This window comes from Theropithecus gelada, chromosome 1 (genome assembly GCF_003255815.1).
Source record: "Theropithecus gelada isolate Dixy chromosome 1, Tgel_1.0, whole genome shotgun sequence".
Lineage (NCBI taxonomy): Eukaryota > Metazoa > Chordata > Mammalia > Primates > Cercopithecidae > Theropithecus > Theropithecus gelada.
Window position 1 is genome coordinate 188,808,170 of NC_037668.1, and position 16,629 is coordinate 188,824,798.

The window sequence follows — 16,629 nt, forward strand, 5'->3', positions numbered from 1 at the left end:
TAGGTTAGGTATTTATGTTATAGGGCCTGTGTGTTTAGGCAGTACTGGACTCTTCGCTTAAGCAACCTCTAAACATTTTATTCTGTCCCTCTCCTACCTTCTCACTCCTGTGGACTGAGAAATAGTGCCTGTGACCAGAACTGCAGGCTCATTGTTGCCATATTGCCTCTAATTTCACTCTAATTTAAATCACAATACCAGTTTGTGTACATTCCTTTATCTCCTTGCATCTCAAGAAACTCCCTTATGGTCAAAACACAAACCCAGTGAGAAGATCAGAGATCAGCCAGTTTACTTTGGGCCGGGTGGTTTATGCAGAAGAGCTAACCTCCTTCCTTTTTCCCATCCACCTGAGAACTACAGCTTCCCTTCTGGAGGCCTGCAGCCGTGCGATAATGTAGCCTTTCTCTACCTCAGTGACTGTAATGCACACCTTGGAAATCACTGGGATTTACCTAGGCAGACTGAAGTTGTCTTTGGTTGCCGTTTATTTATGTGGACTGTGATCTCTTAATTGGAGATGGTGCCTCTCCCAGGGTTCGCTGTTTATCCAAATCAGTATTTGTTAGTCAGAGAGACGTGGTCCGGATGATAAATCAGCTCTGGAGCTCCTCCTGTGATTGCTTCCACAGCTGCTGTCTGCCTCCTCAGCTCCCCATCTCCCGGGAGGCACCCACAGGCTGCTTCTAGGCCCTCCAGCCTTTTCTGCTGTTCAACTTTTCTCCCAGCTGCTGTACCTACTCTTATGAGTTCATATGTCTTGGCACTAATAACTCCTAGATTTACCGTCTCTGGACTCCTATTTTATTTTATTTGCAGTGCCTCCTGTAAATAGTCTCACTGCTGCAAATGCATCATGGGGGGTGCTGTCTTTCCAGTACACGTTCTGTGCTTCTCCACCCTCTTCATTTTTGCTCCCCTCTCCATCTCCAAATACTTAGTGTAGACAAGTGCAGTACTCCTCAAGCTCTGATGCCATCTTGTTCATCTGGGGATCCTGTTAAAATGCAGATTTTAATTCCTTAGGTCTGGAGAGAAGCCTGACGTTCTGGATTTTTAACAAGCTTTCAGGCGACGCTAATGCTGCTGGTCCAAAGACTGCACTTTGAGCATGCTGGGAGGTTGGTCAGCAAAATTTACAAGGTTGCCAAAAATTAAGTGAGCACTTCCTTCACGTCTAAGCCATTGCCAAGTCTTATTTTTCATCCTGATGAATTCCAGATATTCTTTCTTAGGGTTGTTGCTCTGGTGCCTTGTTTACTGCCTCATTCACCCGATTATATCCCTGGTAGCCCTACAGCTTCTTAGTGTTCAGTTTTGTTCTACAAATCTGCATACATATCCCACAATGTGATAAGACTATGATGTCCCTTTTAGTCAATAAAGATATTTATTTAATTCTATTTTGTTTTGACTTCTAACATTTGGCTTCTAATGTATCCCCAGACCAACCCTTTCCAAAAAGAGGTAGCTAGACATAGATGTAATAAGGACTTAGGTCAATATTTTGGAATTGCATCCAGCATTGCTTTCCTCCCAACCACTCATCATTCTCTATGATTTCCAACTTTCTCTGTTAATGTTAATGTATTCTCTCCGAGTTTTAAGTGTTTCATCATAGTGGCTTGGATTTCTTCCAATCCCATGATTATCTCTCTATTAAAACCTTAATACAAAAAAGAAATAAAAAAAAACCAGACTGCTCATTACTTTGATTTGTAGCAAAGAGAGAATGGAACATTACCACTAGAGTGTTTCGAGAAACCATATTTACATTTGCATCAGCTCAATTTAGGTGCCTGATTAGGTACGTGTTATGATGAAGATGCACTTACCAGTCAAAGGGAGGTGGCATGGTCTAGAGTAATGAGCAGGAGACTTCAAGTCAGGAGCCCTGAGTGCTATTTCTGGCTGTGACTGGCTACCTCTCTGACCTTGAACAAGTGCATTTCACATGCCTTAGACCCTGGTAGCCCATCGTAAGGCTGCTGTGAAAGGTTGGTCTCTAAGTGTTTATTGCAGTGGGGGCTATGGAATGGAGCAAGGTATGGGGAGCCCAGAAGTCACACATGGAACTGGAGACAGGACCTCTGTTCTTCTAGCTCTTACCATGAGCCTATTAAGAGACGGATCTGAGAAATAGGCTAATAGATCAGATCTTGTTTTGACAAGGCTCAAAGATATGCTGAGAGGTTGGTTAATGTTTAATTTACAAGATTGTCAAAAATTGGGTGAGATGCCCAAGCCCATCCTGTTATCTAGGAGGGCTTAACCAGAGTACATATTGTCTCTGTTCTCTTCATAGTATATCCTGAGACTATGATTTTCATCCCTGGGACAAAGGAGCCAGCAGTCACTAGCCACTGGAGGACATGCCTAAGAAAGGCCTCCTCAGTGAGCCATCCTTAACTTTAGACACAAGGGCTTGGCCTATGGCAACTTTAACATATGCTGGAAACCATCTTGCTTCCTCTGGTAGCCCACAAGGCCAGTAAGATTGTGCCCCAGAGAAGATCCAATCATTCTTCAATGGAGTTCCCCTCCCAGCAAAGAGCTGGATTGAAGGGTAAAGGTTAACATGCTTTAAAAAAGAAAGCAAGAGAACAGTGTTCCCCCCTCTAATATATGCTGTTGAATGCTAGGCCCTCAGCAGACATTAAAGCAAAAAAGCACCTATGATTCTCATCTCATTATCCTTCCTGCATAGGCTAATTTTAAGAGAACAACCTAATAATAATCGGCAGTGTTTATTAAGCACTATCCTAAGTGCCTACATCAACTACCTCCTTTAATTTTCACATTAATCCATTAGGTAGGCACTATTACTGTCCCCACTTTACAAATATGAAAATTGAGGGACAAGAAAATTATGTAATTTGCCTGACATTATACAGATAGAAAGTTGCAGCTCCAGGATTAGAACCCAGGTCACCTGGCTCTAGGACCTTCACTCTTAAGCACCTATGTCTGTATGGATACAAATTTGTAATGAGGAGAGTGACAATCTCTGGAGGTCCATGATTACAGAGGCTGCACCTATTCTAGAGTGACTAGTCATCTAAAAGTGAGAGCATACTCCAACATCCTCATAAGAATAGATGGAATTTGTAGTTAAATATTAGAACCTTGCTGTGCAATGGTTTTGATCTGTTCAACAGGTAGAAGACAACAGAGGGTCTCTTTCCTATTATGCAAGAAACCTTCAAGTGATTCTGCGCCAAATATTCTGACCCCCTTGAATAATAGTTTTATTCTTCTCTACCACAGTGCATCTCCTTAAATGGAAGACACATGTGGATACTATCTGATTTCTATGTCCCAAAAGCTTTCTTAAAGGGGGAAACAAAACATTAATTCTGTTTGAGACCCAATATTTCTCCTTCAAAGCATTTCTGATATTCTTTGTTTTTTTTTTAAATCCTTCAACTCTTCTGGATAATGGGAGAGAAATTTGAGGATGATTCTCCATGTATGTTTTACCAGTTTTCTTTGACCTGCTTTAGTCAATGCCAACAAGGTCCTAAATTTGCCAGAGGAAATGCCACTAGATACAAAGTGGGAAGGGATAAAAATGAATTCCCATTGGGATAATGTAGAGCCCTATAAGGGCCCATGAGCCGCCATTTTGCTTCATCACTAAAGGCAAAACTCGAGGAATGCTCCTGAAGCAGCGGTGTGTGACTGTCCTCTCTCTGCCCCACCAAAGGGCCACAAATCAGAATACTACACTCCTGTCAGAATGACTGGTTACTGTTTCCCCAAGTACAGGTTCATGTGCAATAACTGAGCCCAGAGAAACAGAATGGCACAGTGTAAGAGCTTGTCACATTAAATGATCAGAAAACCATTACCAACTGATAGAACAGTTGATGGTGCAGAGATGATTACAGACACTCCCCGCGGGCCCACTCAGAGCTGCCGCCCAGGCGCTAGGTGGCTACCAGGCTGTCTGGAAGAAAACTCTCCTGAGGGGAGAAGGAAGCTGAGAGTTTGTTCCCTCTAGTTTCTATAGCTCCTTGAAGTGGAGAGCAGTTTTAGGACTCCCAGCCTGACTTCAATTCCAGTAAACTTTTAAAAAATTATTTTTGGTGATAACAATGCTTCTGTGAGATTTGGGATAAACTAAAAAGTCTAAGGTAAATTAAATCTTATTTTACTGGACTGGAGGGATTCTCTGCTTAAGCACATTCTAGAGTGGATTTTCTGATTTTTTTTTTTGAAAGATTGAAAAAATTTCTTTAATAAAGAGAAGGTCACCCTGAATTTGCCATCTCTTTGAGATTCTTAGGTGTTTACTGACAGCTGAGTTAACCCTCTACTCTGTTCCTCTTCTATTCAGCTGCTTTTACCCGAGCAGGTATAAACTCAGTCCCTCCCAGCCTGAGTTGGTGCTCTCTGCTTTGGTGACGCTGTGTGAATTTCTGCTGTGGCCCTTGGAAGATGGCAAGGGCCAGAATCACCAAACCAGGGAGTGTGAACTGCAGTCTCTTCCAGGACCAGACTGCACTAAGCCCAGTGGGAGAAAAATGGCCTGAAAGGAGAGCTGGGCAGGCAGTTCCTAAGAGTAGGATTTTGTTTCTAGGAATCTCTGGGTCCACAAAGTACCAGCCCCTCAAATATCTCCAACCTTGCTCCTTTGTCTGCACCCAAGTGTGGGAATTTTGAAGCAGGTGAATGGCCTCTATAAACAGCCACTGTTTTACCATTTGGGAATCTTCTTATACTGTACTGAATACTCTTAAAACCATACTTCTGAGACCCCTTACAAATCTAAAGTGGTTGTGTTGTTACTGCAGATATTAAAAAAGAACTCCCAGAAAAAAGAAAATGTCTCTAAATATATTTTCAGAACCCAGACTCTGCAATCTGCCTGCTTGCGAGCTAATCCTGGCACCACTATTCACTAGCTTTGTGCCCTTCAGCAAGTTGCTTAACTTCTTTGGGCCTCAATTTCCCCATCTGTAAAATGGGGAGAATAACTGTTCTTCCAACACAGGGTTGGAGCTACTTTACATAAGGCGTGCAAGATGCTAAATCTAGCAAGAGGTCCAAAAACATTAGTGTGTTCATATGACTAGAAATGCATATGCCAAAATGTTAACAACAGTAACCTTTAGTTGCCAAAAGAATGGATGGTTTTGTGTTTTTGTTTCTCTTTGTGCTTTTTCGTGTTTATTTTTCTTTTTCCATTAAAAACTAATTAACTAATTTGAATTAGAAAATAAATGCCTTTGAACAAAGAAAAAAATCACCAAAGCTCCCAGGTTTATCTAAAGATGCAGGCAAGGGGAGAGATGACAAGGGGGCAGGTGGACAGAGGAATCGAAGGGAAGTTTGAGTTCACTGGTGCACTGTGGGAGCCCTGGAGGTGAGCACGTGGAGGAGCACTCTATTTTGGAAGTGCTGGTCCAGCAGCCAGGAATATGTGCCTGGCTTATTCCACCTGATGATGAATTAGGCAGGTCTCAGGAGTCTGACTTTCAGCTCTGATGCTTCTGGGGATGGGCCTAAAGGGCCTAACCCCTTTTCCCCACAAGGCCTGCAGAGCCTGGGGTGTTGACAAAGTGTAAGGGCAGGTTTGTTCCTGACCCTGCATGGCTCCCCAGACCTCCAAGGCAGGACCTGGAGCTGCCCTTCCTTTGTTTGTATGTCTAAGTAATTACAACTCATGAAATTATCTAACCCATTAGTTAAAACCAGGCCCCAGCATTTGACTGTGACCTCCTACGGCAGCCTGGGCCACACGCTGACTCCATGCTGCCTGATTTGTCCTCAATTTATAAGCAGCACAACCTATAAATAGAAACCCTTGTGCTAAGTTCCCCAGGAGGCATCAGCAGGTTTTCCAGCTTGTATGTGTTTTCTTCTTTCTTTTTTTAAAAACTAACATGGTAGGCTTGTTTTCCCTGCCTGGTGTTCCTCCAACCTTCACCTCTAGTTCAGTTTGAGGCCATACCAGCCCGCTTAGGGGTTTGGGCTGGCACACCAGCAGGGGCTGTGCAGGTTGGGTTCTTAGGGAAGCCCCTGTCTCAGTGGAGGCCCCACTTACCTATAGATCCTGTACCTGGTGGTGAAACCCTGGCGGTACCGCTCCATGAAGTCAGCATACTCCTGAGCGCGGTGGAAGGGGCCCCGGTCTGTGAGCAGCCAGTCCAGGGGATGCTGGCCAGCTACGGAGGCATGCTGCTCGGGGACCACAGCAGCCGCCGTGGCTGAGACGGCCAACACCCAGCCAGGCAGGCCCAGTGCCAGCAGGGCTGTCCATGGGGCCACTGCCGGCCGAAGCCCTCTAAACCGAGTGCCACACTGCCACCTCATGCTTCTCCCAGGCGGTTGGTTTCTTCATTCTCTCGCCACTCTCTCCCACTCCGTGCTGCTCCTCCAGGGCTCAGAGCTAGAAAAGTACAAAAGGCGATGTCATTTGGGCACCCTGGTCTTACCCCATGGGCCTGTGAGCATCACTCATAATTGGGTTGGGCCTATTCTGGAAATCCTTTATCCTAGTAACATAACTTGGTTCTAGGCATTTAGCTAAGTGCTTGAGGTACATCATTTCATGTAATCCTTAAAACCAACCTGTGAAGAAACAGTATTGCCATCATTTCACAGATGAGAAAATGAGGCTTAGAGAGAAACTTAAGAAAGATGCTTAATTAAGTTCACACAGCTATTAAGTGGTAAAACCAGAGTTTGAACTCAGGGGATCTGACTCTTAACCCTTATGTTATGTTGTGTCCATGCGTCCTGCCTTGGCCCACTCAACACCATCCATTTCTGTCTTCCTCTTCCAAAAATGCTCAATCTGTTTCTGCAATTGCCTCAGACTGTGGGCTGCCTCTTGAAATTTGATGTAAGGTGAGAAGCAACCCTATTTTTCTGGTGGAGAATTGTGAGGTAGAAAAGTACTGAAGTTCCTTCCATTGCTGCTGTGAAGCTGAGTGAATGTGGGCAATCGCTTCCTTCTCTGGGTTTAATGTATAGACAGGCTTGAAGAGCTAATTTCTAAGACCTCTTCCAGCCTTGAACATCTGATCTCCACTCTTATTGAAGGTCACGTGGGATGGAGTTGGAATGGGGAACGCAGATACTACATATAGCATCATCAGCGTGGATCATGCACTCAAGGATATCCATCATCCTCTCATCTCACTATGCAGCTTAGGAGCACCACGAGGGGCAGGACTGAGCAATAACTGCTGTATCTTTCTATACCAGCTCCTGGGAGCAGACCTTCACAGACCGTTCTTGAAGGGATGAATGACTGCCTGCCCTGCCCTCTCTGAGTTAGGGGTAAGATGCTAAGAAAGTAGTAAGATTTTGGCCTTCGAAATTCCTGGCTGCCTTGTGACTCATCACAGGTCTCTGATTTCCAGTGCCTACTCTTTGGTCTGAGAACAGTGAGTCACCTTTTTAAACCTCTGGGCAGATGCACAGGACCATTCAGTACTGTGGGGCTTCTTGGAATTGTGATCATTTCCTCAGTCTTTAATTCCTAGCACATACTGTCAGAATCTGCCCATCTCTCCTTGTCAGCACCACTTCAGTGTGTGCCAGAATGACCTCCAACCCCAGCACCTGTAGTTCATGGCTTGAGAACATTCTCTGACTACCAAAGCGAAGAGACAGGCTCCCTGGGGATGAGGCAAGGGGCGTTAATTCCCTGGCAGTTCCAGACTCTGGTAAGGGCAGACAATGTGGACTTCAGCACTTGATTTATGCCCCCTGCCAGAGTCCCCCAGGGCACTCTAGGTTGGCTCCAGTTCACAAAACCACCTGACTTCCATCAGATCAGTGTGAATCCCAAAGGGGCTGCACAGAGGCTGGAAACAAACATTAATTCTGGAACTCTCCCAGCCTAAAGTTTGGCCTGAGTCTGAGAGATCCGTGCCTCACCAGTCATACAGGATGCTTTCAGAAGAGTTGCAACCCCTGCTTAGAAGGATGGAGGACACAGCATGAGCGGCTGGATGTTCAGCGTCATTCCTTCACTCCAGCTGGTGGGTATTGACCACCTCTCAGGTGCTAGGCAGCTCTTAGAACTTACCACAGCTCTCACAGAAAGTTTGTTAAATAGCCATGATTAGTATGTTTATATTTTATTGGGACCCAGAATAGTTGAGCCTGAGACTGCAGAAGTAGAATATGAGCCTAGATCTGGCTGCATGTCCAGACCTTGATAAAGAATGTGGCACAGCCTAAGGAGCTAGAGCAGGCGGTAAGACAGACCCTCACTTAATAAACTAGAGGTGGGGGCTGAAAGAAGAAAGAAGAATAATGAGGCAGCTCCTGCCCTACCAGATCTTCAAACATGATAAAATTCCAATAATTAAAACAGGTGATACTGGCACACAAATTGGACAGCAGATCAATGCAATAGAATAGATAGCTAGAAATAAACCTTTTTATGTATTAGAACTTAAGTATATGAAAAAAAGCATCAGAGACTAATTGCATGGAGGATGGAATATTTTATACCTAATATTGGAAAATTAGTTCCAGTTGGAATAAAAAGTTAAATATAAAAAATAAAATCATAGAAAGAAGGAAAATCCCCAAGTGTTTTATAATAAGCATGCATTACCAGGAAAAAAAAAAAACTCATTTGAAACTAAAAAGTGAAATCAGCTTTGTAAATAGAGGGTGTAGGCATTTTTTACATGGATGCAATCTGATGAGGATGCCCAAAATATTTCTCATATAATCATTCACATATTCCTTTATTGAAGAAACATAAATTGAGGGCTCCTAAGTGCCAGACACTCTGCTAAGCATTGACAATACAAAAGCAAGTGCTCATTACATTACCTGAAACTCTAACATTACCAATTAATTCCTTCTATAAAATATTGTTCTATTTTGTTTAAAGGCATATTGACAAAGGGGATGGGGAAAGGTTCATTTTGAAGACCGCAGCTACCTGATTCTGGACGCCAAGACATCCAACACATCAAGGTGGAAATGCAAGGACGTGGGTGGGAAGACACTGGAATGCAGAATTCCCAAATGACCAAGATTCCCACACCCTTCTGTGCATACCCTATATGACCCCCTCCCCTTGAATATGGGCAGGACCTGTGAGTATGATGGGATGTCACTCCCGTGATCTGGTTGCTAATCAGTTGACTTTGAGTTATGATCTGATGAATGCAGAGTGCATTGAAAGTCCAGATGGCAGATAATATTTTAGATCATGGTGGTGGCAGTGAGGACAAAGGTTTCTGAATAACCTAGAGCAACACCCTGGGTAGAACTGACCTACTCAAGTGAGCCTTTAGAAGAAAGTGAAGTGTCAAAGAGATAAGCTTCTGCTGACCTGGGGAGTAGCAAACAGCCATAAGGTGAACTGCTTATGGAGGCCACACGGCTGTGAATTATAGACAGGCTCTGGAATCTAAGAGCAATTGCTAGCCAACAGCTAGCAAGAAAATGGGAACCTCAGTCATATGACCTTACGAAAACAAATTCTGCCAGTAACCATGTGAGCTTGAAAGAGGACCCAGAGCCTTGGATAAGGACTGCTTCCCTGTCTAGCACCTGGATTTGAGTCTGGTGACACCCTGAGCAGAGGACCCAGTTAACCTGTACCCATGCTTCTGACCCACAGAGACCGTGAGATAATGCTTTTGTACTGTTTTATGTCATTAAGTTTGTGGTAATTTGTTGCACAGCAATAGAAAAATAATGCAGACACATAAAAGATAACTGTAGCCTCTCCCATTCTGCATAAGGCCTGGCCTAGTGGGGGTTCTTTAATGCTCCCTGCAGACCAACTGTTATTCTCTGCATGAGAAGAAGCCAGTGTGGCAATTTCTTGAGCAGAATGAGACTGATCATCTCCCCTAACTCAGATGAGTCACATCACACCCTGCCTGCCTAGTTTATGGACCCCTTCAGGTCAGAGACCATAAGTGGTTTTCAAAAATATTGGATGAATCAATTCCATGCATTTCATCGTGCGGTCATTGTGAGCTACTGAAAACATGTGTCCTTGGCCCAGCTACTTCACCCCGTGGTGCACTGATCTCCTGTGTTGCAATATGTGGTTATAGTCACCACCTCACCTAGCAGGTGAGGGTTTTCTAAGGACAGGTGAGAGCACACATGTGAAAAAGCTGTATGCTCTTTGAAAGAAGAAAGCTATATTAAGTCAACGGGTGCTTCTTGTCATTCTTTGTTTGTAATTATGCTTTTTCAGAACTCACAATGTGCTAGAACCTGCCTGGTTATAGGAGTATCAGCTTTAGAATCAAACAGTTCTGATTGCCGGGCCAAGTCTGCTGAGCACAGCAAGAACGCCTGAATTCAGAGCTGACTGCTCCTCTCAAAAACCTGGCCTTGGAATCATATGGTTTCCGCTTCACTGATTTTTCTCAGGATCTGAAGACATTTTAACTAAAAAATCTCTTTAAGAAAGAGAAGTTTTAAACAGGTTTCAAACTTTCTTTAAAACAAATCCCTAGAACATGTTCCTTCACCTTTTAAAAAAGGACAAAATAGTTGCTGCATTGACAGTTGTGTTACCATCAGGCTTTTTAAGGGGAACAGCTTTTGGCCATTTCCTGTTTATGCTCCGCAAATAATATCACTAGAAATTTTGCTGCAGCAACCTGTCAAGCAAATTTTAACTGTCTAAATCCTCACAACTTCTGGTGGAACTAGGAATAAGCAGAAAAGTAAAATAGTTAGTACCTTCCCCACTGTGCTTCAGTTTTTCCTTCTTGTCCTGAAGCTGACCGCATAAGTAAGCCTCCGTGTTATATGCTAGGATATTGAAGTCATGGCTAAGCGAGTTCCTTTACGAAAAGAATTATCAATTTACTTGTGAAAGCCAAATCGTTTTACTTGTTAGACCGCACTTAAGACAGTTTTACATCTAAAGAAATAATAAATTAGCTCTGCACCAAAGGCACAGGTAAACCAAGTCATGGGTTTTCCTTTGCTGACTGCATCAGCTCAAATCTGTTCTTTACGCCATGGATTAAATGGGTCACAGCTTTGTCAATGAAAAAAATCATGTATAGATGAAGTCACATGAGACGTAGGCAGTGCAGTCTGCAAATGGTAGAGCTTATAGGAATCCTGTCTCTATCACTCTCAGATTATTACCCAGCTGAAGACTTCTTGGGAATTTTTTTGCATCCTCCCGTTGTTTTTAATATCTATTTATGCTAGGTGTGTCAAAAGATAAAGCACTCAGGATTTGAGGCATTAGCTGCTGGTGTACCATATCTTGGCAAGTGAGATAGAGATTTCTTCATTGAAAATTATTGCCAAGGAGGGGTTATATCTTGGGGAGTTAAGGATTTGGCTAAGCTATGGTTACAGGCCTGGAGAAAAGGTAAAATAGGTGTGAGAGTAATATTGTAGGTAACAAGACTATTAATGATAATTATCATTAATAAATACCAATATAAATCATTTCATATTTGTAAGGTAGTTACTGCTTATGAAGCACAAACAATAAAATCAATCTTTTTAACAGATGAGAATGCTGAGGCTAGAAATGGATAAGTAAATTGCACAAGGTCACAGATTTCAGTGGTAGATTGAGGTCGACCTATCCTAGATCCCATAGTATTTACACCTCACAGCATCAGTTACATGACTTACAGCTATTAAAAAAAAAAAAAAAAAAAAAAAAAAAAAAAAGGAGCCTTTGCCACTTACAAGTTGGCTCCCTCAGGCAAGTCACTTCCCTCTAGGAGCTTCACTGTATCATCAGTAAAATGATTTATGAGGTCAGATGACACCACCTGCTGCTGAAATTCCATAATTCGATGTAAATATAAGGGGCACATATGAAAGGGGAGAGGCATTATGATTTTAGAGTTCTTCGGAAGGAAGCTCTGTGTTTCAGAAAGGGACCGAGACATAAAAGAAGCAGGGTAGCCAGGTGCGGTGGCTCACGCCTGTAATCCCAGCACTTTGGGAGGCCAAGGCGGGCGGATCACGAGGTCAGGAGATCGAGACCATCCTAGCTAACACAGTGAAACCCCGTCTCTACTAAAAATACAAAAAATTAGCCGGGCATGGTGGCGGGTGCCTGTAGTCCCAGCTACACGGGAGGCTGAGGCAGGAGAATGGTGTGAACCCGGGAGGCAGAGCTTACAGTGAGCCAAGATTGCACCACTGCACTCCAGCCTGGGTGACAGTGCGAGACTGTCTCAAAAAAAAACAAAACAAGAAAAAAGAAGCAGGATATAAAGCAGGAATTTTTGCCTACTGGAGCAGTGACATTTCATAAAGTGATTAGGCAGTGACATTAAATAAGTTTTCAAGCCATTTAAGTGGTTAATTGGCCAACTCTGTTGAGGAGATGTTTTCTTGAATAAATCTGAGGGTGTCAGTGGTTAAAAAAAATCACAGAAAGTGTTATTTGTTCTTGTCATCCACAATATCTTGATGCAAAACCTCCTGTTTTTACAAGAAAGGGAGGGTAGATAGGAGAGATGACAGGACATTCTTAAGAGCAAGGGTGGATGTGGGGGTGCTATTATCTCAGATCTATGACTTTTATTCTTCCGTCTTGTTGCAATAAACTGTCAACTTCAACAGAGACTAATCGTGGTGCTTTCGCCTTGACAATGTGCTCCTGGTTTCATTTTGTAGAGCCTCATCAGCTCCCATAATTCTCCCATTTGAACCTGAGTAGGGGGGACACATTTTGTCACTGCCCTCCCCAGGCTCCATGATTCGACCTTCAGTGTCATCCTCAGGACTGGCATGGAACTGGCAAGCTATAGGTGATGTATTTCCCCACTGCTGGTCAGGAATGACTTAAAACCGGTGAGGGTATACATATCCTCACTGTATAGACTCAGGTTAATAATATTAATAATTATTTATGCAAATGTAAGAGCTAATCGTAATTACTCTTTACTAAATATTCTTACATTAATTTAAGACCTTTAAGAAAGGAGGCCGAGAGAGCCAAAGACACCCTCTGGAGATCACTCCACAATAAAACAGAAGTAAAACTCAGATATTCTGACTCTGAGGCCTATAACTCAGCTCTCCTTAACCTCACTCACCTCTGTTCATCAAACAGTCAATCAGTTATTAAGTAATGTCTATGCACAAGGACTGTCCCAAGGGATGGGAGTAAATCTCATGAACAAGACGGACCCGACCTTTGCCTTCATAGGGCAGGAACAAAACATAGGACTTGAGGATCCTGCAGGGAGCTTAAAAGATGACACAGACACACACACACACACACACACACACACACAGCACTCACAAACATGTACAGCTTTAGTGACATTAGACCTAGTAGGCTCCCTGCTCTCAGGCCCCAGATTTATAGGTTTCTCTGTGTGATAACTAGCCCTTCACTTATCAAGGACAGATGCATCTGTCAGTTGCTGAGGCTTCATACTCGCCTGTCGGGTGTCCTTGGTGCTTTCCTTGGTGAGATGAACTAACTGACAGGCTTGCCCAGAGCCCTGAGCGATAAAGCCAGGGGCTAAGTGTGCAGACCAGGAAGACCCTTCTCCTCCAGAGCCTCCCTTCCAGTCAGGGGGTTCACTAGCAAATAGAAAGATGGTACTGCTGATCAAATAGAACTTCTAAATAAAAAGTTGCTCATCTCAAAACCTTTAAAACTTCATCTCCGTGCAGTTTTCCATCTCCATCCTTCCTCAAAACCATTTCCATCCTCCTCCATCATTAAGAAACCCCAGCCACTCCTTGTGGCCCTGAGAACCAATTTGCCTTCCACTTCCAGTCACTGAGCTCCCCAGATCGGCTATTCCAAAGCAGAGTGGTTATGAGAACAGACTGCACAACCTGGCTGCCTACCTTCCCAGGTTGGTTCCAACACTTTTGCCTCAAGTCCCTCATCTGTTTTTTTGTCTGTTGTTTTTCTTTTGCTTTTTTAAGATAACAATAATAGTGCTACTCCACAGGATTGTGAGGATTAAAAGAGTTAATATTTGTAAATCCTTTAAAAGGTGTCTGGACTGACTGGGCACAGTGGCTCATGCCTGTAATCCCAGCACCTTGGGAGGTTGAGGTGGGTGGATCACCTGAGGTCAGGAGTTTGAGACCAGCCTGGCCAACCTGGTGAAACCCCATCTCTTCTAAAAATATAAAAATTAGCTGGGTATGGTGGCAGGTACCTGTAATCCCAGCCACTTGGGAGGCTGAGGCAGGAAAATCACTTGAACCTGAGAGGCGGAGGTTGCAGTGAGCCGAGATTGTGCCATTGCACTCCAGCCTGGGCAAAAGAGTGAGACTCCATCTCGAAAAGAAAATAAAAAGAAAAAAGGTGTCTGGCCCATGGTGAGTGCTATGTGTTCACCATTATTTTTTCCATTGCTCCAACAGAGGCTATTAGCACTAAAAAGAGTCCAAAAACACTTCATAGACTCATCCAATCTTAGTTTTTGTTTGTTTGTTTTGTTGTTGTTTACAGGTGAAAAAACTGAAGCCTGAAAAGGGAAGATTTCTGTTAAAAGACCTGTCCTCATTTTAGCCTTTTAGAGGTTTCTACAGGTCACTCTGAATAACCTCACCAGTCCCCCCACCCCTAGTCCTCTGCAGCTGATAACTGTAGTGATAGGTTCAATCCAGGGCCCTTTCGCCTTCATCCTGCGGTCACTTGATTCCCCAGTTGTCTGGCTATGAGCCCTGCCATTGTACTCACTCCTGCCTTTCCTCTCTGTGAGTCTACAATGGTCTCTCACATCTTTTAGACTCATTTTCTCCAAGAAGCCTTTCAAAGCTCTGTGCGTTGATTACGTGGTCGCTTTGGCTTCCTACCACCTCTGTTCCCTGGTTAATTTCCACCTGATCATGGCCTGGAACTGGGGAGAAGGGATGGGATCCTGGAGATTACCTGGCCTAATGGTTCTCAGCAGCCTGGAGCATGTGTAGTAGTGTGTGTATGTGAGGAAGGTGGGGAGTGGAATGGAAATAGGGAGGGGAGGAAAGAGGGAAATAACTGAGATATGGGGTTGGGGTATATTTTAATAATTTGGAATATTTTTTAAAAACCTCCCGGGAGATTTTGATGCAACATTCTGATGAGAGTCAATGATAAAATTCATTTCACATTGTATCATAAGTGAGAAAACTTTCAGTCACAGAAGTGCAATGTGTTATTTAAAGACTCACCACTGGTTTGGGGAAAAGTCAGAACTTGAACTTGGGTCTCTTAACACTAAGCCTACAGCTTGTCTGTCTCTGTTCTATGTGTGTCAATGGTAAAATTTTCAAAATTCAAAACTCATGAGTCCCAGAGTTGCCATTATAATCACCTCTAATTATGTTTACATATTAGTTACTGTATACCAAACATCAATCTAAACACTTTCCATGCATTATTTACTATGCACAAACCCCTGGAAGGTTGATGCTGTTATTATGCCCGTTGTACAGAGAAGAAAACTCAGGAACAGAGAAGCCAATAATGTTCTTCCAAGGGGAGTCCTTAATACCATTTACATGACCTATAAATCTAACAGCTACAGACTTAAATAAGGTAGCTGTTTTCACATGAGGTTATTCTAGATTCCTCTAGGTCATTTTCATTTTAAAAATTGCAAGATTGAAGAAAAATCTGAAATCTTAAAGTACACAAGCAGGATTCACCTAAAATCATTTTTCCAGCTTGGATAAGCATCCTGCTTTTTTGGAAGCTATGTGGCTCCTGTTTAGATGGGCTGTCAGCATGGCCTCATAAGAACGCAGTGGTATTTCACCTGTGCTGTCTGAAAACCATAGGTTAGGTGTACTCCTCCACCATAGGCCAATCCACAATTGCTGGTTTCTTGCATGCCCTTGAGTTACAGTGCTCTTCCCTCATATCCCCAAACCCAACTGAGCCTGGGCCCAGGTTCCTCATCCCCCTCCTTTCTGCCCAGTCTCCACATGTCCATCTAAGGTGTAAGGGGCTTGTACCCTGCTTTAGGCCATTATTGCATTGCTACAAAGAAACACCCAAGACTGGGTAATTGACAAAGAAAAGGTTTAATTGGCTCATGGTTCCAGAGGCTTTAGAGGAAGCACGGTGCTCACATCTGCTCTACTTCTAGAGAGGCCTCAGAAAACTTATAATCATGGCAGAAGGTGAAGGGGGCACAGGCACATCACATGGCAAAGGCAGGAGCAAGAGAGAGAGAGAGAGGTGGGGGAGGTGCTGCACAATTTGAAACCACAGATCGGTGTGAACTCAGAGTGAGAGCTCACTTATCACCAAGGAAATGACCCAAGCCATTCATGAGGGATCTACCCCTATGATCCAAATACCTCCTACCACACCCTACCTACAACAATGGGGATGGCAACAGGAGATTTGGGTGGGAACAAATATCCAAATTACACCACACTCTTTTTGGCTTCTGTGCCTCCTGTTCTCTGCTCTCCCATTTCCTGCTGTAGATAGATAGGCCCCCCAGGAATTTCCTGCCCTTTTATCTGCTTCTGGACTGCACCCCCTCTTAGGGTTCCTCTTTATGTATTCTGGCCGTTGGACCTCCTGTTACCAAGATTGCCTGAATCAAACCATTTGGCCCCTGTCCCTGAGCATGGCCTGCCCATCTCCCTGGATCTAGCTACTGAAGCTGGCTTAGTCATCTACTTCAATCCCTTGTTGACAGCTGCTTTTGTACTCCAGAGAGAGACCCT

The 16,629-nt window shown here is 43.7% G+C and overlaps 1 protein-coding gene across 2 annotated transcripts in view; it reads right to left on the bottom strand.

The window, feature by feature from the left end:
- BRINP2 (BMP/retinoic acid inducible neural specific 2) overlaps window positions 1-16,629 on the bottom strand; it is a 109,583-nt gene that overhangs the window by 46,153 nt on the left and 46,801 nt on the right. For both annotated transcript variants that reach the window (XM_025366869.1, XM_025366879.1), the window contains one exon: window positions 6,050-6,394. In XM_025366869.1, the coding sequence (XP_025222654.1) occupies window positions 6,050-6,318 (269 nt within the window). In that variant the 5' untranslated portion in view covers window positions 6,319-6,394. The remainder of the gene's footprint in view (window positions 1-6,049; window positions 6,395-16,629) is intronic.